At 38.8% G+C, this 21944-nt stretch overlaps 3 protein-coding genes across 9 annotated transcripts; 2 read left to right on the forward strand and 1 right to left on the reverse strand.

Moving 5' to 3' along the window:
* Window positions 1–1432: 1432 nt before the first annotated feature.
* LOC103969513 (CBS domain-containing protein CBSCBSPB1-like) lies at window positions 1433–10894 on the forward strand. 3 transcript variants are annotated; one of them, XM_009383062.3, is made up of 15 exons: window positions 1433–1675; window positions 3362–3530; window positions 3615–3747; window positions 3831–4001; window positions 4227–4305; window positions 4445–4558; window positions 4652–4718; window positions 7901–8006; window positions 8076–8134; window positions 9425–9534; window positions 9625–9758; window positions 9868–9953; window positions 10041–10130; window positions 10375–10563; window positions 10714–10894. In XM_009383062.3, the coding sequence occupies exons 1-14, from the start codon at window positions 1548–1550 to the stop codon at window positions 10552–10554; spliced, it is 1626 nt and encodes a 541-aa protein (XP_009381337.2). In that variant the 5' UTR covers window positions 1433–1547; the 3' UTR covers window positions 10555–10563; window positions 10714–10894. The 3 variants fall into 3 exon arrangements, with proteins under 3 accessions (XP_009381337.2, XP_064941057.1, XP_064941056.1); XM_065084985.1 differs by having other exon boundaries at window positions 3858–4001; XM_065084984.1 differs by having other exon boundaries at window positions 1433–1651.
* Window positions 10895–11420: 526 nt separating this feature from the next.
* On the forward strand, window positions 11421–13891 carry LOC108951511 (uncharacterized). Its single transcript, XM_065085600.1, has 4 exons — window positions 11421–11574; window positions 11693–11803; window positions 12897–13005; window positions 13462–13891. The coding sequence occupies exons 1-4, from the start codon at window positions 11425–11427 to the stop codon at window positions 13536–13538; spliced, it is 447 nt and encodes a 148-aa protein (XP_064941672.1). The 5' UTR covers window positions 11421–11424; the 3' UTR covers window positions 13539–13891.
* An 893-nt stretch (window positions 13892–14784) lies between these two features.
* LOC135594627 (disease resistance protein RGA2-like) lies at window positions 14785–17267 on the reverse strand. 5 transcript variants are annotated; one of them, XM_065084990.1, is made up of 3 exons: window positions 15777–17267; window positions 15433–15617; window positions 14785–15289 (listed from the first exon to the last, which is right to left on the reverse strand). In XM_065084990.1, the coding sequence occupies exon 1, from the start codon at window positions 17043–17045 to the stop codon at window positions 16266–16268; it is 780 nt and encodes a 259-aa protein (XP_064941062.1). In that variant the 5' UTR covers window positions 17046–17267; the 3' UTR covers window positions 14785–15289; window positions 15433–15617; window positions 15777–16265. The 5 variants fall into 5 exon arrangements, with proteins under 5 accessions (XP_064941062.1, XP_064941061.1, XP_064941060.1 ...); XM_065084989.1 differs by having other exon boundaries at window positions 15727–17267; XM_065084988.1 differs by having other exon boundaries at window positions 14785–15274; window positions 15433–17267.
* Between the last annotated feature and the right edge of the window lie 4677 nt (window positions 17268–21944).

Below are 21944 nucleotides of genomic sequence, written 5' to 3' on the forward strand. Positions count from 1 at the left end.
TATTGAATCTATGATTTATATAGTCGAACTCACATGAATTTAATCTATTTTTGATGTATCCACCGAAACATAGATGAGAAAGAAGAGGACAAGCATTGGAAAAGAAAAGAAGAAAGAGAGAGAGAGAGCGAGAGAGAGAGAGAGAGAGAGGAAAAGGTGACGAAAGAGTAAAATAGTATATACCAAACGGGGCATACTTGTCCGTCTGATTTATTTGGTCCATAAAAATTAGTAACATAAAAGGAGCATCTTTAATATTTTTAAGATAAAAATGTCAAATTGAATGTCCATATCATTATATTAACTGAAGAGCAAATTCAAAAGACGACTTTGAAGAACTATCTACTTTAATCTTGATATTTTTTTTCCTGCCAACACAATAACTTGATATGTACTACAAATTCTTAACAAAGAAGATCATGGAAAACACAATCGCAAGGATTCAACTCTTAAAACAAAAGAGATCTCTTTGCTGTCGTTGTTGTTGTTGTTGCTGTTTCTTCTCTTTATAGTGCTCGATTTACTGAAGGAGCGAAGATAACATCTCTATTGGAAATCAAATCACACGGATTACCAGATTCAACACTTCACATCAAAGATGGCAGCTTTCTTCCAAGAAGAAGGCGAGGGCAACGGGACACAAGAGAGATGAACATTCGAACAGAGGCAATGGACACAGAGCACAGCCAAGTCTGCAGTTCCATGGGAGAATCGAGGTGGCTGGCTAACCGGTGTAGACGTGGACGCCGATGGCGAGGATGAAAATGGCAGCGAGGGCGAAGAAGATGATGGAATGGACGAAGATCGCGAGGCCGCTGGTCTTGAGACTGACGAACTCCACCAGCCGGCCGTTGCCCGGGATCTGGAACAGCAGCCCTGGCGATAGCAGCACGAAGAGCACCACCGCCACGAACACCGGTCCCCAGTCCGCCATCTCCCTCTGTCTCTTTGCTAGCGCGAGAGAGAGAGAGAGAGGTGGAGGAAGCGATAAGGAGAAGGAGAGGAAACGAAAGCAACGAACCATCCGACAACGCATTAAGAGGGCGAACGGAAGGAAAAATAATTCAACAAATCTCACAAACGCCGTACCCACTTATGGAACTCTCATTTAATGCTGGGTCCCGCACGGCTTTAGTGACGTGTGAGAGTCTAAACAATCAGGTGGAGAAGCGCGTGAATTTTCTGTTTTTTTAAAAAAAAGGGGTTAGGGCACATGTACTGACGTGGCAATTGGGAATACTTTTTTCTCACTCGTGGCGTGTCATTGACTTCATACCAAGGTGGCAATTGGAAGCACGTGGAGTCTGTTGGACCCACGAGCTGGGACAATGACCGTAGGCGAGGCGGGTAAATTCAAAATTTTTGGGTTTTTTATTTCTTACTGGAAAATGGACAAAATTGTGCTGTATAAAGAAACTTCCATCCCCCTTGTCGCGTCGCTCCCCCAGTTCGGTTCGGTGGGAGGAGACCTGCGATCATCGTCGTTGTTGTCGCCGCGGCGGCGGAAGAGTTGAGCCAAGGGACAGGGAGGGAGAGAGGACTGGAAGATGGATGGACAGGTCGGTGGCGGGTCGTTGCGGAGGAGCAGATCCGGGGGTAGCGTTTCCGAGAGGAAGAATGCACTGGAGAACGGCAGCGCCGAATCTGGACGGTGGACTTCAACACCTCGCCCCTCGTTAGTTTCTTGTTCCCTATTTCTGATGAGAGTTCTTCCTATTGGTCGATTCATTTGTTCGGTTGATGTCGTCTTCTGTTAGGATGAACTGTTCTGTTACTGTACTTCTTTTCGTCTGGTTTTTTCCCCTCGATATCTATCATCTTGTGTGCATTGATGTTTAACGAATGAAATCGGAGTACTTTTCCTTTGGATCGAAGTTTTTGGGTCTTTTTTTGCCTATATCATCTCGAAATTACTTGCGATAGTTGCTCCAGATTTATAATTCCGTGGTATTTTTTTGCTTCGACTACAGTTAGAACTGAATGTTCTTATCGTGCAGAAGGCATGGTTTAGAACGCTTTTAGAATCACTAATTTGCCGATAGGCTTTAAGACAAGGGATGGAGATGTAGGGCTCATCTAATGATGGATGTAAAATCAAATTTCCGGTTTCTTATCTACAAATATTTTGTAGCATAATGTCCTTTTGTAAAGTTGCACTGGTTCTTCACCTTCATTCATGGATCAAGAATTTGAGATCAGACTATTTTGTGGTTACATTTATCCTATTGTCAAATTCTTACATGGTTCATGAATCATGACTTTAATCATGTCAAGTGCTTCTCTGGTATTAACACATCATGTGGGGGATTTTTACTTGATATATTTTCCAGCTTATATTTAGGTATTTGAAAATATTAAAGAAGGATTTATCTAGAGAGAGTCATGCTGAGTTAAGAGTTATTTTTACTATGCAGATGTTCTAAGTTGATTAGCAGCAGTCTAAATCTTAAGTTCAAAAATATTTAGGAAAAAGAATGAGGCTTTCTAGAATTCATTACCAAAGAAGTTGTTTAACCTAAAACTGTTGATAAGTATTTATGCTAACAATTGAATTAAACCATTACCATCTTGCCCTTTATAGACTTTGGGCTTCGGTTCTTTGAGACTTAAGGATTTCTCTAATCTGTCCTCCTAACCAAGGGAATTGCTTTCATTATAAAAAAGAGGCTACATCTAGTACTCTCAGGATGATTGCTTGAAATACATATCAACTTTGGAAGTTCTAAATTCTCTAAATTCTAAAGTAACTTCTTTTCTGGACTTGCTTCAACTTCTTTTGGATCACCTATTAGTCTCACACCTATGACAAAAAGGAGAGTCATGATGAATATTATCTATTGTACGCTTTTGATGACTTAATATATATGAATCTAAAAGAAATTTGTATTCCATGGCCTTTATTATCTTAAGAATGTAGTCAATTGCAGAGTAGACAATTTATTGCATGGGCAGAAGTGTACAACATAAGAAACAGAAAAATCACAAACTCCCCTATTTTTCATACTGCAAATCTAGATCATTAAGTGACCTTTTTCCCCCTAATTGGAAGGTGAAACCATAGTGCAGAAAATGAATAAAAGATGCTATTTTAACAATTTAACTTTTGAAGCCCTGCCCTAATGTTATTAGCAGGCCTCTCTCAATTTCATAAAGCATTTCTATTGACTTAAATGTTAAAATAACAATAGCAGTGTTATGTTAATGATGTGAAAATGTATGGGGAAAATTTATCAAATTATCTGTGTATCTTCCATTTGCTGATTGAATGAATTTTGTTTCAGTTAGTCACTAAGTAACTATTTGCAAATGAAATATATTGCTGTTATGGTACTATATTCTTATTTTTGATCCTTGATGGCAGGACTATGAGTGGAGACAGAACTGTGAAGAGATTACGATTGTCTAAGGCCTTGACAATACCTGAAAATGCCACTGTGCGTGAAGCTTGCCGTAGGATGGCTGCACGAAGGACTGATGCTGTATTGTTGACAGACTCAAATGCATTGCTTTGTGGAATTCTAACAGACAAGGTTTCTCTATTTATGCATGAATCTTCTTGAAAACCAAGTCAATGAGTTGGAACTCATATTATTGTTTTTTTATTTTAATTTCAGGATATAACCACAAGAGTCATTGCTCAAGAGCTAAAGCTCGAAGAAACTCCAGTCTCAAAAGTGATGACTCGAGATCCTATATTTGTTCTTTCAGACACACTGGCAGTGGAAGCATTGCAGAAGATGGTACAAGGTATTTGATCATGAAGACTTAAAGGCGTCTGCATCTTTATACCAAATCCATTATCATTACAACTTCATCCTTGGCACTCTTAGGAAAGTTCAGGCACTTACCCATTGTAGAAAATGGTGAAGTCATTGCTTTACTTGACATTGCAAAATGTCTTCATGATGCAATAACACGAATGGAAAGGGCAGCTGAAAAGGGAAAGGCCATGGTGGCAGCAGTCGAAGCAATGGAAAAGCATTGGGGCACAACTATTTCTGGTGTGTGGTCTTGATATGTCACAGTAATTAGGATTTCTCACATGATATATGCTCTCAATTCTAAAAAATATTCCTTGCTCTATTGTGATTATATCTTTATTTATTTCCTCAATATAATTATACTTTTGTTTATTCTTACAATATTCAACCTTTTTCTATATGGTAGTTATTGACCTGAAAACTGTAAGCAGTTGACCTAATAAAATTAGGAACTTTTCTCTCTAGGTCCCAATACATTTATTGAAACTCTTCGAGTGCAGATGCTTCGGCCATCTTTATCGACTATCATTGAAGAGAATTCAAAGTAGGTAATATATTCTTTTTGAATTTTTCTGATGCATTCCAAGATATGACTCTTTTGCTTGATGATAGCCTAGTGATTTATAGGAATGAAGCAAATAAAAAAATGTTTTCAAACAGCTCATTGTGGAATCTTTTCCCAGGTTTGTTACAGTCTCACCAACTGATTCAGTGTTAACTGCAACAAAGAAGATGCTCGAGCTGAAAATTAGTTCAGCAATCGTAACAATTGAAAATAAACCTCGGGGGATTCTGACGTATGATGTGATTTATCTCATATTTGAAATTCTTATTTAGGTTTATCCTTTTTGCTGAGCTTGTTTTCTTCTCCCTTGGTTTTTTGTTATCAGTTCAAGAGACATTTTAATGCGTGTAGTTACTAAGAATCTTTCTCCAGAGTCCACTCCCATGGAAAAGGTATCCCATTTTCCACACTTGTTATTACTTTGTTTTATTAAAGTCCTTTTGCAGTTGTTTTTTGATTAGTTGATTTTTGTTCTTTTGTGATTTGGTGTCCAAGTTTGGAGTTATGTAAACATCTTAGGTACAACTCGTATATTGACCCTTCTAGATTTTACATTAACTGGAGTTTCATCTATTGAAGTTGCCCTTTTATTTTGCTGTAGGTTCCTTTTGCATGGGGCCTCTTTGGTTGGGCATAGAAAAGATAGAAATTATCTACTCAAAGAAAATAGTTTGTCAAAAATAAATAAATTGTTGGAGTTGTAGGAAAAAAAAGGAATTTTGGTTTCTTTTTTTGTGTTTAAAATTCAGGAAAAAGTAAGAAAAGGTCTTTTTTTGAAAGATATGTTAAAAAGCCATAGGAGGAAGGATGTGGTGGTTCCTTTTGGCTTCATAAATATAAATCTGAAAGTGATATCTTAGGTTCTACTAGAATCTTGGACAGAAGTTTGTTTTTTTAGTTTTTTCTATCAAGCCACCACCAAAAAGGAAATTCTCCAAGAAAAACACTTTTTAATTTTCCTTGCAATTGAAAACATGCTTGTTCGAAAAGGAAATGATCTAAGAAAGCTTGTATCACAAAGATAATTGTTTGGAGTTTGGACCCTATTTATCTCTTCTATAGTTAACTGCAGCCATTTTAAAGTTTCCAGATAAAATAAAACCTTTATCCTCTTAGTTAATCCTTGATCATACTTCTAGTATATGACACTTATACATAGCTGAAGTTTATGGTTATTTTGTAAACTTATATGTACTAAATGGGTTGGGTCCATGTCACGTACTGTGGATCCAGATTTTTTTGACATCTTTTTTGCACTAGCATTGAGGGTTAAAACTTATTGCTGGCACAGCTTCAGTTCTGTTTCAGAGAATATTATAAGTAGTTAGACTAAGAATCTGGAAATGATCAAATATGATACTATTTGTTGTAGCTGTGGTTTGCTGGAGGACTCCGAAAGCCCTTAAATTCAGGAATTTGCTGTAACTCTTTGGAAACCAATTCAAACAATCCCACCCGATTCTTGTCAATCCTGGATGACCTATAGTGACCTACTTCACAACTCTTGGTCATGGAAGTTCATGCTGACCTAATGAATGTTGAATATCGTATTTTGATGATGAAACCAATTGATAAGTGTTTATGATTTGATCTGCGTTGTTAGTGACGTAGAATGCTTCGATCAGGATGAGACAATTAAAGCAGAAAGAATCATGTTGGGCCAGTGGAACGTGTCAGAAGATTGGACGTCGAGTCGGAGAATCGATCGACGTATCAACAGAAGGCTTCGGGCCATGGATTCGGGCATCGGACCAAGAAGAGCGGATATTGCGCCAAGGATATCGGAGTTGCGGAGTCAACTGGCCGATTGGGCAATACGCCGCAAGAGAGGATGATGCGTCGAAGAATCGAACGAAGCGTCGATGGACCAATGACATGTCGGACAACATGATTCAAGCTCAGTAATAATTGTTTAGATCGAAGTGTGTTTTTACATGTGCAGGATTAACTACGATAGCAAGGCATAAAGCAAAATGAAGTCCCGGAGTCAAGAACTCGATTTCGTTTGGAGTTCGAGAGTTCATCGGAGGTTCTGCAGGAACCAGCCGAGAAGTCTCAGAGTTTGCCAGAGAAGCTCGTCGGAACTCGCAAGAAGATCGTCGTGAAGTCCAGGAGCTTGCCAGGAGTTCGTTGAAACATTGCCGAGAGATCGTCGGAAGTTCGCCGGAAGCTCGCCACAAGAAACTACACTTACGGACTTGTTTAGCTTAGAAAATGTCTTAGAATTCGTAATTAGCACGTAATTGGGATTGGATTTGGGCCAACCCAATTAGGAGCCAGTTGGGCCCATGTAAGGATTGTGTTGGGCCCAATAAAAGGCCCAAACAGTGACCCAAGAAGTAGCACCGTCATGGCACAGTCTTCGAGACTATGTCAGGCGATGGTACCGCTCAGTGGCCCAGTGCCAGGTGATGGTACCGCCCAGCGCAGTGTCAGTGTCAGGCTGACACTGGCGGTGGTACCGCCCGTACCTAGGAGACTCGGGATAAGATGTTTTTAGGCTCCAAGTTTGAATCAATTTGAGGCCTATAAATACCTCTCTCATCCCTGGTTATCTTACACAAGCACAGAGAGTAAAAAAGAAAGAAACTCTGTTGTAATCTTGTGTGAAACTCCTCTCAAAGTTCTAAGTGTTAGAATAGTTTGAGAGAGGAGTGAGTGGAGGTGTAAGGGTTATCTCCTAAACCTAGTAAAAGGAGAAAAAACTGTAAGGAGGTTGATCTTCACCTATAAAGGAAGATCGATAGTAGATGCCGGTGGCCTTGACGGAAGAGGAATCGATGGAGTGGATGTAGGTCATGACGACCGAACCACTATAAAATCTGGTTTACATTTCGTTTTGAGCAATTTACTTTACTGCAAACCATTTTACTTGCTTACTGCCTTCAATATATTTACGAACACGCTTTCAAATTAAGCATTTCCGAGTTCTGCTTTTATCGTACGAAAAGTTTTCGGAACCGACGTATTTTACCGCTGCACTAATTCACCCCCCCCCACCCCTCTTAGTGTCGACTCTGTTTCTAACAAGGAATTGTGTTCAATCTTAATGAATCTGGATTTTTGCAGGTTGTTCTCAACTGTGCTAGACATATTTAGACCATTTATTGTTTATCCTGACCGAACTTTGGCTGGTGATCTATTTTGGTCAATACTAACCAACTGCTAGTGTTGGTCTTGGACTTGCCCAAGTGTTTTGCTCATAGTGGGCACTGTAAGGTATAAGCTTAAAAGGGATGAAGATAAGAAAATTTAGAGACAGCTTTTTAGTAAATTTAAAATTATTCCAGGTGCTAAATTTGGAGACAGTGAGCAATACATAGAGTGTCGATGAAACTGGGTTCTGTTGGAAGAACATAGAACTAATATTTTCAAGATAATATATATTTTTATTATATAATTATGTCTGTTTTGTACACAAACTAACGACTCATGTATCTAATCAACATTGGAAATGAAATAATGTATCACAAGTGCAATAACATTTATTACTTGAACTTCAACAGGCTTAATAATTTGAGTTTTTTATCGATGAATAATAACAATTGTGTAAATACTGATTTTATACATTCAGGTCATGACTCCAAATCCTGAATGTGGAACAGTTGACACACCAATTCTTGATGCTCTCCACACCATGCACGACAGGAAATTTTTGCATCTACCTGTTGTAGATAGAGGTACATTTACCCATGAGCAAATTGAAATATTCTTTGTGATTGCAACTTATATTTTGTTCCTGGCAACAGATGGTTTCATTGTCTCAGTTGTTGATGTTATTCGTGTTGCTCATGCTGCAATAGCTACTGTAAGTTACTGATGTACCTTGTGGAACAATTTCATGTGTATGCTTTCCTCAATTTCATGTATGTGTACCACTGCCCAAATATGGCTCTTTTTCACTTCAGAATTCCTCTGTGTTGTAAGGAATCATCCTATTTGATGCAATGATGTGATGGCAATTCACCTTCTTGATTATTTTTATAGGTGTTCAATGCATTATTTGGTTAGAATATATCTGTTTTCTTTTTTGAGACAAGTTTTCTTTCTTGTAGCTTTCCCTCATTCTCTCATTTTTCCTTATTAATTTCTCTTGTTTGTCAGTGTCATTGGCTTTTCCACTGGTACTATATTCTGTCTATATGTTTGAGTAATATTGTCTTGAAATTTATAAACTGTTAGTAAATTGATTCTGGAGTAAAAATCTTGACATTTACAATCTTTATTAGCTTGTTCTAGAGACTCTATCATACCCTAGATCTCTTGTCATAAACTGCTATTATATGCTTGCTAGCATTGATTTATTTGAATCAGATATAAGCTCTTTAATGACAAATTCAATATTATTTCCTAAAACTAAAATGCTTCTTCGAATATCATATGTTAATCATATAATCCATGAACTCATCTTCCATCGCCTTCAATCTCAGAACACGCCTTATCCAATGTCTTACCTTATGCAACTCGATTGAGTCATTCTTCTCTGTGAGATCCAAATCATCTTCTTCTGGACCTGTGGTTTCATTATCAGATCATTTCATAGATGGTCCTGCATCACACTTCTCACATGATTTATCATTGTCATGAAATAACTTTCGGAATTCCTCATTACATTCTCCATACCCATTTAAATATGGTCAAATCGATAACTGACCTGGTGCTGCTCCAGTTTATCAAGAAATAATCTGGAATAGGTGTAACATTGGTTATAGAAATGGAAATAACAGGTCTCTTAAATACCAATAAACTTCTGGAGTTTTGACTTTGAACTTTTCAGGCTGAGCAGTAGCAGTGTTCTGGCAGATTGGTTACACTTATGAATGGTGATGTCATCCAACAGTTTGGTTTTGGAAAGACAAATCTTAGTTTATGATTAGTTTTAAATTGAACTATCTCTATGCTATTGGAATCAAATATTGGGAAAAATAGTGTGAATCACTAAAATATGCCAGCAACTGTTTGCTCGGTTAACTTAATGCTTATCTAGCATGCACTTTGTTTGTTGTGTTGCTCATATTGCAAAGAGTTTCAAACTTCTGCTTGAGGATATTCTTTTATTTATTTATTGTTCCTCCTCCATTCTTTATCATGCATGTAGGCCGGAAGCAATGCAGGTGCAGGAAACCAGACAGCAAGCTCCATGATGCAGAAGTTTTGGGATTCTTTTTTGTCCTTGGGACCTTTGGATGATGATGATGATTTTCAAAGGTTTACATGCCTTTATGTACCTAATTAATGGTCATGCAGAATCTTTTTATTCATCAATAACATCCATAACTCACCATGGTTGTATTTCAGTGAAGGATCTACAAGAGTCACATCTGAAGCCACAGAGAGAATAAAATATGCTTTACATCCGTCTTCAAGCTTATCTACTAGTTTTGGGTTTAAGCTTGAGGACAAACATGGCAGAATGCATAGATTTAACTGTGGTATGTACTCCTATCAGAAGTTCAGCTTAACAGTTTGCCTTCAAAAACTATTACTACATAACAACAACTATCTTAAAAAACTAATCACTAGATTTCTTGGACACTGCAGAAACACAAAGCTTGACAGATCTTATAACTTGCATACTCCAGAGGGTTGGTGATGACATTGATAAAAGTCATCTTCCACAGATACTGGTAATTACCTACTTTGCCTATCTTCTGGCTAATACTTTTAACAGGCATATTAACCTGACATGATTTCTTCTCTGATGCTGTTCCTAGTACGAAGATGAGGATCATGACAAAGTTATCCTCGCATCCGACGGTGACCTTGTGGCAGCAGTGGATCATGCTCGACAAGCTGGTTTGAAGGTAGGTTTCGTTAGGTGCTGGTCCTTGCTTGGGTGTTCAATGCTGGTGGATGACTGCCACATTAATTAACATATTGGACTTCTCTTTCCAACAAAGATGGTGGTTTTGAAGTAAAAGCAATATTTTGATCTAGCCAGTAGTTCAAATAGGATACAATGACCATTCTGATGGGCTTTTCCATTTAACAACTGAAGTTTGTGTCGGCTGAAACTGATACTTACAGTCAAGTCGTTCTATTTTGCAGAGCTTAAGGTTGCATTTAGATCATTCAGGGTTGGGTCGCAGGAAGAAGGGACGTGAATCGGGAAGTCTCGAGTACGCACACAAGGACGCATGGGCAGCTGCATACAGCACAGTTGCTGCAGGAGCAGCATTCGTCGCTGGTATTGGAGTTATGGCTTACTTGAAAAGATCAGCAGCATAAACACATCAGGTTCAACTCCAAACATTCTCTTGTAATCATAGAAGTTCTATGCTATGTATTTGTTTTTCCTGGACCGAAAAAAAGAATCTTTGAGAATGTGTGTTACAAATTTCGTCTTTCCCCTTTCTGTAAAATTATTTCGTTGTTCTATCACTGCAGGTGTAATAATGACGCTGCGATTGGCTCGACTTGACATAACCTTACTTTGGCGTATTTGTGACGTCATTTAGTTTCGCCTGTAGTAATTAGAACAAGGCATGAATATAATTTGTTCCTCTACTCATTGTTTACGGAGTAGTTAAAAAGTTAATTCCCTATTTTAGCTTCTTTTTTGGATAAATAGCTGGAAGATTAATTATTCTTTGGCTAACTGATTCCCTTATTAGTCTCAAATGCTCTATAATATGTATGGAACATTGACAAATTCCATTATAATTGACTTCGGGGGAGGGGGGTTAATGTAATAATATGAAACAAGTGCACAAGACCATAATTTTCAATGTCAGTAAATCCTTGTGGAGCTGCAGGTGGCTGTCTCAACGCGATAAAAACAATTTATTTGGTTTTTCTCGCGTTATATGATTAAGGCAAATCCACTGTTCAACTTCATACAGCGGAAAAAGGAAAAATATTGAGAAAAAAAGGGCTATTAATACCATGTGGAAAAGTATTTAACTGCAATGCCTGGAGATTGATGAAATAGCGATCATCTACCGTCCTTTTCTCATCAGACGATTGACACTACTTTGCTCCATCTCGCTCTCCCTCCCCCTCTCCTCTTACGGGCACGAATCTTAATGCGTCCGTCGCCTTGCTTATAAAAGGAGTCTGGTCTCTCTCTCTCTCTCGTTCGCTCTCGCTCTCGCGTCCATGGGGAACGCCAATAGCATTCCGGAAGCCCAGCGGACGATGCAGCGCCAGCTCCAGTACTGCCAGGAAATGCGCACCCAGTTGGAATGTCAAGTCTCTTCTCTCGAAACACTAGCCTGGAGGAGGAAGGACGAAATAGAAAGGAACATGGTCAGCGTTTGCTCCTCCCCCAAATCGCTCCGTCTTTGGTTTCCTTTTCCCATTTTTTTTCTCTTTCCGGTTCGCTTTCTTGTCATAGTGATGGTATATGTTGTCTCTTACTGCGTAGGCTGATAGTACCCGGAACTTCGGTATCTTTAAGGATTGCCTTGACGAACTTGAGCAAGCGGAGTCAATATTCCAACACCTATCGACAAAGAAATCGATCTGTGAAAAAGAGGTACAAAGACTAGTCTTCCATGGCAGTGGATCTTATTTTGCTCATGCTATTACATCGAGTCGATCGATTAGATGCAATTAGTTCCATGAGGATGTTCTGCACCTTCCTGATCTGTAGTTCATATGTATCTTGCATTAAACAATCAAAAGGAAAAGGTTCAAGAAAGTCATATGGATGATTATTTTTCTTCAAATGAACAAGGCGTTCTTGAATGCAGTAATAATCTTTGATTTGTGCAGGATAATTCTTCGATACCATGGCATAAGGACATTCTTTTCTGTTTGTCATAGGCACAGAGATAATCGTAGCTTTCAAGAAGATAGTCCTTCCATAAATTCCATGAAGATGTTCTGAACATTCGTAATTTGTATTTCATATATATCTTGCATAAAATCATCTAAGGAAAAGGTTCATGAAAGTCACATCAACATTCTTTCAATTAATAGAATTCTTATTCTTTTACGGATCACTTTCTTATAATTACTAAATATTCGCAATCTTGATGTTAGTCCTTGAAAATGATACAACTGCTAGACAAATTGCTGCACATCATTTTCTTTTCTTTATTTTAAGAGGTCTTCAATGCAATAGTCTCTGGTATTTTCAGGATGCTTTTTTTTTTTTTGGAGCAATGGTCTGGAACTTTTCACCTCATGATGCACACAATGTTGGTCTAGCTATTAAGATGAGAGCCCGTCCTTCTTATTCAGTTATTTAATGTTGATGTGTGATCAAATTGATGTCTAATTAACACTAATGACATATATAAAAAGTCCTAGGTGGTTTGATTCTTTTTTATTTTGTGACTGACTATTATATATCTAACAAAAATCTAAAGTCTTTTCATTCTTGTATGAAATTTTGGTCATTCTAAACTTTGAGGATCAGTTCTCTTATACAGTGTTGATATGGATTTGATGGGAATAACTCGCTGAGTCAATCACAAATAAATTTTCTGTAGATCTTTTTTATGTGGATATAAAGAAATTTATGTAACATAAATTTGCTGAGGTGGAACTTTGCTGTTGTGGTTCCTTAAGTTCTCTTATCGTCTTTTGTTCTTAATTGTCAGCCTATTTTTGTGGCTCTCCAGGTTGCAAGATTATCCGATGAGCTTAATGACTTAGATCCAGAAAGTGCAGCCAGGGCTGGCGAGCATTCTCCAGAAACCTCTGCAGAAATAAGAGAATCCCCTGAAAGTGGTACGCATATCTACAGAATCTTGTCTGAGGTGATCATGTCGATCACAGATGTATAAGTTCACATTTCAAGATGCTTAGTTACTCTTAGAAGCAAGAAAGATACTGCTGCATCAGCTCTGCAGAAACCAATATTTGAAGTCGGGTATAATAGATTGGCCAAGAATAGAACTTAATCAGACACATGAATAGAACTTCTGTTCATCTGATTCTGAAGTTGCTTAAATTAGTGAACTAACAGTTTTCTTGATTCTAGATAATTGTATTTCTGAAATAACGCGCATGTTGATGAAATGTAGAGCATGATAATTTTTCTTCCATCTCGATATCTGGGAAATTTGTTCATATTAGCTCAGCGTTTCGAATAGAATCAACAAAGATTTGTTATGTATCTATGGATTTTGTAGCCTATGGTAATGTTTCTTTCGTAATTGCCTGTGTGATTGCTGCACCGTGCAGGTTTCAGCATAGACTATGACACATTCTTCGGTAAGCAGAAGACACAACCACATTATCCTTATGTCAAAGATTCTTGAAGATAAACCGGTTCCACTAGTTCATGGTATGAAGAAATATGTCTCATTAGATTTGGCTCCACTGATTTTGTTCGAGTACCGTCTTGAGTTTTCTTGTTATATCACCATACGCACTACAGCCATGATGAACTCCATTGTCATTTATTGATAGACTGATGTATTACTCCCTTTCGAAGTCCAATGTGACAAGACAATGATGCCTGGTAGGATTGACTTTTCTTGCACTCTTTCGGATCTGTAATCCTTGCTTTGACAATGAACATTTGCCCATCCAACAAAACTGGAACAATGCAGTTCTTGAATGATTTCTCTTCTCATCTTCTGCTATACCATTCTTGAATGTCTTGGTGATGTTTAACACCCAGAATCAATGGTAGTAGTGTTACAGGGAAAGCTGGTCAAGCCAATTTATCAAAAGACATTTATGTAGCATCAACCAACACTGCATGTTTGCAGTGTCTTCTTCTATCTAACCAGAGAACCCACAGACCAATTGCTCCACCGGCCTCCAAATCAGAGAAAGATGAGCACTGGGAGATGCATGATATATATATATATATATATATATATATATATATATATATATATATATATATATATATATATATATAATGTTCGTACCCCTCTATATCTGTGCTAAGAATAAGTAAATTGTCATAAATTTTTAGTGAATACATTGGAGAGGTTTTTTTTTTTCTTACCCAAATTATCTTATTCTACTCTTCCTTTTTCGTCTTTCATTTGATGTGATAGTTAAGTTAACTCATAGCTCATTCCCAACACATGTCCCTGTAAAAACAAAGCATAATTACAATTTATGATGTACAGCATGAATATTTTTGAAATAAATTTAGTTTATAAATGAGAATAAATTTAAGGGGGAAGAATGTTACAGTATTAAACTTATTTTGATTCATAATAATAAATTCATTGCATGGTAGTAATCAAGTTAAATTAAAAATTGGGTACTCAAGAGACCGAAAAGAATTCAATTTGGATTTTTACCTCGGAGTTACTTCATACAAAAACAAATGAATAATTGAGTATTAAATAGATTCACAATGATAAATTTAATTATCGCATGGTAGTAATAAAGTTAAATTAGAATTGAGTACTAGCTACTTCATATGAGAAACAAACAAATGAATAAATGACGAATATTCTTATACACATAAGAATTAAAGTTTTCAAATATTTCTCAACGAGACTTATGTACCAAAAGAGAATAAATTTAAAGGGGGAAGATTGTTAAGAGTATTAAAAGTTTTCAGATTCACACCAATAAGTTCATCGTATAGAAAAAATCTTATTAAATTAAAATAGGATACTCATAGGATGGAATATATATATATATATATATATATATATATATATATATATACTTTACATTTTCTCTCTCAAGACATTTGACCGGATATGGCCAATGGTTTGTACCTCTATATAAGACGATGCTTGGTACCTCTGAAGCTATACATTTGAGAGAATAATGGCTGATCAAAGCGTTCGTGCGTTCGCGGTGGCCTTGGTGCTGCTGGTGGCGTTGGGCGTGGCGCCGGATCTTGCAGAGTGCGTGGGCGGCGTGGTGCTCGACCCCTGCACCCCCGAGCGGTGTGCTGCGGTGTGCAGGAAGATCCTGAAGGACAAGTACCAGAGCTCCTCCTGCACCATTTACTCGAACGGGAAGCTCTGCATATGCATCGGCTGAGTGCTGATGATGCCTCTCGAAGCAGGAGGACCTAAATAACCTGATGCTGGAATTAAAATAGCCTGTCTTGATCGAGGATACAGGAGAGATTGTTCTATGCATGTTATGAACAGTTCAATGAAATATTGTTAACTCCATCTCAATCGACTCTAATCTTAGTATGAAATATTCCAAGGAAGGAGAACGTACTCTGCTCCGCCGGTTAAAGTCGCAGCTTTGGACAACCTTTAACATCAAATTTTGGCAATCGTTTAAGCTTCTCCGGCATGGACGACAGAGCTCTGCAGTCATATATACATAAAGAATCCAGATAGTTGTATTCTTGCAGCCACTCTGGCAAAAATTCCAGATCGTCGCATCCAATAATTCTCAAGCTGTCGAATATAACACATCGTTTCATGTCGAACAATTCTCAAGCTTTTCGCAATGAGATAGATCTAAGACTTGTAAATTTATAAGCTTGCACAAGGATTTAGGAAGTACCTGGATCTCAGATTGGGAGTGGTTGAGGTATCTTAAGATAAGTAACTTACCTATTGTTTTTGGTAATTGCTGGAGTCTGATGGCTCGTAAATGCAATATACGTAGATGTACGAGGTTGGTAAACATATCTTCTGGAATATGTAAGACTTGATATTTGTGTCGAAGGTCAGTCTCCTTATGTTGTAATACCAAGCCTCTCAACTTATTTATTCCATTGGACAATCTCGTCGGAAGTTTCATAAATCTTGGCGTCCTTGGGAGACCCATAAATCGAATTATAGCCTCTCTTACAGGATTGAATTATCGCGTTTGCTTCCTCCTCTCGGTCACGCCGGCTGAGTGCTTGTCTCATGCACAATTTTACCCATGCATCCTCCGATATGTTCCCCAAATAGTACCGTCGGACAGACAACCACGATAAACGATAAGTAGAACTAAAGTCAGCGGTGACAACCACCGTACTCCCCGGTGCGCCGACGAGCAACAGAAAGTTCTCCAACTGGACCCACTCATCCTCGTCCTCCTCCGCGATGTTGAGATCATCCAGAACGAGCAAGTATTTGCTTCCATGGAATCCATCGTAGAATAGCCAGATGTCCTCGCATGGCTCCCCCGGTTATTGATCTCGTGAATTCTCTCATGATCCGCTTCGGATCCAACGAAGCAATGTTTGGGACATCCACCCAGATTCGATGCTGGAAATTCTCGCGCACCCAGGGATGGTGGTAAATCAACCGAGCGAGGGTCGTCTTCCCATCACCGCCACTTATGAGCAGCCATTCATCACAATCGCCAGACTGTTGTTGCTGCAAAATGTCGATGATTTCTTCTACATCTTCGTCGCGTCCCACCACCTCTTCTCTTAGGACGGTGGAGTGCTCTTCTTCTTGTCGTGGATCCACAGACTCCAATATCTCCTTCGAGAGGCCCAACACGGACCCCCTCCTCCCCAGATACTTCAGCCGGCCCACCATCTCCTTGAGCTTCAATAGAATGGGTCGGCGAGAGGCCGCCCGGATGCTGCAGATGGAGCGATTCGATGCTGCAGCCGCTCCTCCTCTTGGATGCCAGGCAAGGATCCTACCGAGCAGATCGTCGACGTCCACAATGGCTGCACCGACGTCAGTCACCCACTCCTCCAACTCCGGCTCCTTCAACGCTCGAAGCTCGGCGTCCAAGATCGTGCCATTGATAGCCCAGAGGAGGTCTCGAATCATCTCCATGTGGTTTGGCATGCCTAGTAGTCGCCCCTGCGGCATCATCGCAGGCCTCGGCAGTACATGCAACAGTACGTGCTCCAGATCTGACGCCAACGCCATGGCTTTGATGTCAGGGTGGCAGCTACGGAGCTCTAGATTATCGATTGAGCTGTGGACTGGTATTGCTCAACCCACTGGGAATCTACCAAGCATTTATAACCCACAGTTGTTCCCTTTTCGTACAACACTTTGTTCTCGTCTCAAGCAACCATTAATGCTTGATGAAAGCTAATCCGGGTGGTGCCACCAACACGATGAGGCTCTCGGAATCTACCTTCACAGTCTGTGCGAGTAACGAATCAATCATCCGAGCAAGCTCCAAGTAATGCTTGATTCTTCTCCGTAGTTAGCTACCTTTTCGTGGCTCTCCTGCAATCTCACAATCTTTGTGTCGAGCGAGCTGTAAAGGAGCAAAAGTTGTTGTCTTCGTCTCGAGCGAGCTGCAATGGAACCAAAGAACTTGTGGTCGCCTACGATTCTCTACCCCTCATTCATTCTTTCTCTTATTTCTTTGCTTCTTTTTGCCTGTGTCAAGACAGCGAGCAAATGGGTTACCTTTTCCTTGCCGTCTGCCGTTCTCCGATGCTCCGAGGGAGCACGAATGTGCTAACCTTCCTCTTCTTTACTAAGAATCTTACAACTTTTAATCAAAGCATTGCATCACCGGCGAGACAAAAAAAAGAAATCATTCTTTCGATGATCTGAAATCAAATTTTAATGTCGAGATATGAATATTTTAATTTATAACGTTCATTTTTATTTGATCCATAAACACACCGAATCTGAAATATATAGTAATATTACAAGATGAATTAGATTTATCTTTTCTCTCTTCGTATCCGTATCAATTATCCACGTATAGACATGAATAGAGATTACAGGATAAATAATTAGGATAGTTACTCCCATTAAAATCATCTCTAAAGAAATCCTAATATAATTAAATCATTTTTTTATTGATCAATAATCACAATCAAAATTTAATGATATTTATAATATTTCTTAATATGATCTATCCATAGATACTTGTACTTGTATTCTAAATAAATAACTTATATTGAATGATAATAATAGATGGAAACAAACAAGAAAATCTGGAAGGGGCACTTTATTCTGGAGCCGCAATTCCATCACCACTACAATTATGAAGTCTTACACGATGAACTTACGAGAAATTATGTCTTTTATTTTCTCGCAAGTGCATGGCTGATAAGTTACATTATTTTTCTCAACCATGCTCGTAGGCATCGCTCTCATCGCTTTTGTAGCCTCTTGGCAAAGTAAATGCTGCAGCAAATGTGAGGGTCGCAATAAGCACTCGACCGGTAGTTGCGGAGTAATATATATTTTTTCTGTCTTTTATTTTTCTTTCCCTTATAGCTATAAACTATTATCTGTATCTCGATTCTTATACTTTAAAAAGTAATATTGGATCTCTACATTTATAAAAAATGAAACATTTAATCTTAATTCTTCTTACATTAATAATTGTTTTAACCAAAAAAAATTACATTGATTGTCACATGCAAAAAGTGTAAGAAAAAAATATAAATTTTTATTTTTTAATTATTAAATACGTTCTTTCTCTTCTCCTTTCTAGGCTCGACCTGTGCTCTCGACCGCCATCACTGTTCGATTTATCGCTTCTCCTGCATCGTTTGTCATCATCGCACCTGCACAGCTCACGATGCATGAGTAGTGCAGGAGAGGCGACAACGAGTGATGCAGGTGCGACAACGATCGAGCGGTGTAGAAGCAGCGACAGTCGAGCGGGTCCGATGTGGCCACAGCTAACGATGCAGAAGACACGATGGTAGGTAGAGAGCGCAGGAGCAATGACGATCGAGCATGGGACGAAAGAGAGGAAAAAGAATGTATTTAATAATTTAAAAATAAAATTATATTTTTATCATTCTCATTTGTTAACAACATAATAAGAATTGAAATTAAATGTTTCACATTTATAAATATAGAGATAGTAAGATTATTATTTAAAGTATAGAAATCGAAATACCACATAATTATTCCTCCCCTCCGTTACTGTAGTACAATAACGAGATTGTGAAGTATATATCCAATATTATAATATATATTTGAAGTATCATATCATGTCCATCCCAAAAAAAAAAAAAAAAAAAAAAAATCACATTTCTAAATCCAATATTGACACAAAGCGTGATATATCACGAAACAACCGCAAATATCAATATGGTTATCGATGCAGCCTGACAATTCAACTTGAATCCAACACCGAGTGTTTTTTATCTGGCTCATTCAGAAGAAGATCGAGATGTGGTGATCGGAGAACGTATCTGATGACCCATTCTCAATGGCTACATGATCGTCGTCCATCTGCTCCACAGAATCAGGCAATGATACTTCAATTATGACTTGCGGAGGCACCATTCATTGTATCCGAGCTCGATGCATGAGCCTCTTATCTCCGTGAGGATATCCACCCTTGTTCATCCACCGGACGAAGCAGATGCTAAAACAAATCATGGGATGGATGCTTCATTGCAGGGTGGTAGTGAATTAAGTTAAATTAAAATTATGTATTTAAGAGATGGAAAGAATTCAACTTAGATTTTACCTTCTAGAAGGGGATAGATACCTTGTACAAGAACAATATTTTTATGATGTCTACAAGTTGAAGTTCTCAAATATCTCTGGTCAAAGCTTTATGTACAAAAGAGAACAAGTTATTGCATTAAACTTATTCAGATTTACAATGAAAAATTCATTGCAGGGTAGCCACCAAGTTAAACTAAAATTAGGCATTCAATAGATGGAAGAATCTAATTTGGATTGTCCATTATATTGAGAGTCTTCCCATGATATATGTAAGATCATACTTTGTACCTGTTTATGTATGTTGAAAACAAGTAAGCTGTCATAAGTTTCTAGTGAATACATTGGAGAGAATTTAATTATTTTCTTACCCAAATTATCCCTCCATTTGACAAAGCATAATTACAATTTAAGGTGTATACCAATGAATATCTTGGAAATAAACTTGGTTTACAAATGAGAACAAATTTAAGGGAGAAGAATATTAGAGTATTAAACTTGTTTAAGATTTACAATAATAAATTCATTGCATGAAAAGAATTCAATTTGGATTTTACCTCCTTGAAAGAGTTACTTGGTACAAAAACAAATGAACAATTGACGGTATATTCTTACCGTCCATCAAAATTAAAGCTTTCAAATATCTCTAATGTTCAAAAAAGAATAAATTTAAGGGTTCTAGAATTTTTCAGATTCACAACAATGAGTTCATCGTATAGAAATAATTATATTAAATTAAAATAGGATAGATGGAAAAAGGAAAAAAATACTTTACATTTAATCTCTCATGAGGTTAGATAGGATAGGGCCAATGGTTCGTACCACTATATAAGACGATGCTTTGTGCCTCTCAAGCCATCACATTTGAGAGAATAATGGCTGATCGACGCGTTAGTGTGTTCGCGGTGGCCTTGGTGCTGCTGGTGGCGATGGGCGTGGCGCCGGATCTTGCAGAGTGCGTGGGCGGCGTGGTGCTCGACCCCTGCACCCCCGAGCGGTGTGATGAAGTGTGCAGGAAGATCCTGGGGGACAAGTACCAGAGCTCCTCGTGCACCATCTACTCCAACGGGAAGCTCTGCATGTGCTTCGGCTGAGTGCTGATGATGCCTCTCGAAGCAGGAGGACCTAAATAACCTGATGCTGGAATTAAAATAACCTGTATTGATCTTTCTTGCTCCGACTCGCAATAAAAAAGTAACGTTTCCTCCGACGTAGTCCGAAAAGCTGTCGTCCTCCTTTGCCCCATGAAAAGGCGGTAGCATGACCAGGTTTTACTGCTGGTGGAAACATGGTTATATATCCGCTAACACGGTCACGGTTGTTCCTCTTCTCGCCTCTGCTGCCATGGGGGACGCCAAGCGCCATCTTTGCTCCTGAATAGAAGAACCATGAGGAAGAAGGAGGTGAGACACCGAGGTTGCTCCCCCACCTTCCTCCTTTCGTCTCAAATACCAAATGTCACCTGAAGTTAATAATAATACACTCGATCTCAATCTTGCATGACTTGTTTATGGTACGTAAATTAATGCCCACGACGTGTATCGCAGAGGCACCTGTAAAAGTATAGTTGATTGTCTTCCTGCGGCGTCGGCAGTGTTCGATCGATGCCCATCTGGGTGGAGTGAACAGCTCAGCAACTGGTTGCTCGGCCGGCGTGGAGACACTGATCGAGGGAGGATACAGGAGAGATGGCGCTTGTACGCACGATGAACACCATGGTTACATTGCTGAATATGAAGACTGATCGAGGATACAGGAGAGATTATTCTATGCATGTTCTGAACAGTTCAATGAAATATTGTTAATTCCATCTCAATCTACTCTAATCGTAGTATAAAATATTCCAAGGAAGGAGAACGTACTCTGCTCCGCCGGTTAAAGTCGCAGCTTTGGACAACCTTTAACATCAAATTTTGGCGATCGTTTAAGCTTCTCCGGCATGGACGACAGAGCTCTGCAGCCATATATACATAAAGAATCCAGATATTTGAATTCTTGCAGCCACTCTGGCAAAAATTCCAAACTGTCGCATCCAATAATTCTCAAGCTGTCGAGTAGAACACATAGTTTCATGTCCTTTGGCAAACACCTCATCTCTCGGCAACCAACTATCTCCAAGTTTTGTATTGGAAGGTTATGCCAACCCTCGAATTTAGATGACCGCAACATCTTATTATTGTTTAACCAAAGACTCAATCTTGCGACCCCGAGATCCACCTCTAAAGCTTCGAATTTTGGACATTGGATCAGTGTCAATTCACGAAGTATCGGGAACAAACGTTCTTCTCTCTCCACCTTTAGCCATCTTTCCAGTGCAGGCATATGAGACAATGTGAGTGTTTTTAACATGGGAAATGTCCCACCGTCACCGTAGAATGCTTCATCCAA

This window comes from Musa acuminata, chromosome BXJ1-10 (assembly GCF_036884655.1).
Source record: "Musa acuminata AAA Group cultivar baxijiao chromosome BXJ1-10, Cavendish_Baxijiao_AAA, whole genome shotgun sequence".
NCBI classification, from domain to species: Eukaryota; Viridiplantae; Streptophyta; class Magnoliopsida; order Zingiberales; family Musaceae; genus Musa; species Musa acuminata.

Bases quoted from the DNA above. Each gene is read 5' to 3' on its own strand.
- LOC135594627 (XM_065084990.1), bottom strand. From the start codon at position 17,045: ATGGCGTTGGCGTCAGATCTGGAGCACGTACTGTTGCATGTACTGCCG.
- LOC108951511 (XM_065085600.1), top strand. From the start codon at position 11,425: ATGGGGAACGCCAATAGCATTCCGGAAGCCCAGCGGACGATGCAGCGC. The intron at 11,804-12,896 runs GTACAAAGACTA...GTGGCTCTCCAG, and splicing joins AATCGATCTGTGAAAAAGAG to GTTGCAAGATTATCCGATGA. The intron at 13,006-13,461 runs GTACGCATATCT...TGCACCGTGCAG, and splicing joins AAGAGAATCCCCTGAAAGTG to GTTTCAGCATAGACTATGAC.
- LOC103969513 (XM_009383062.3), top strand. From the start codon at position 1,548: ATGGATGGACAGGTCGGTGGCGGGTCGTTGCGGAGGAGCAGATCCGGG. The intron at 3,531-3,614 runs GTTTCTCTATTT...TTTTAATTTCAG, and splicing joins GTGGAATTCTAACAGACAAG to GATATAACCACAAGAGTCAT. The intron at 4,306-4,444 runs GTAGGTAATATA...ATCTTTTCCCAG, and splicing joins ATCATTGAAGAGAATTCAAA to GTTTGTTACAGTCTCACCAA.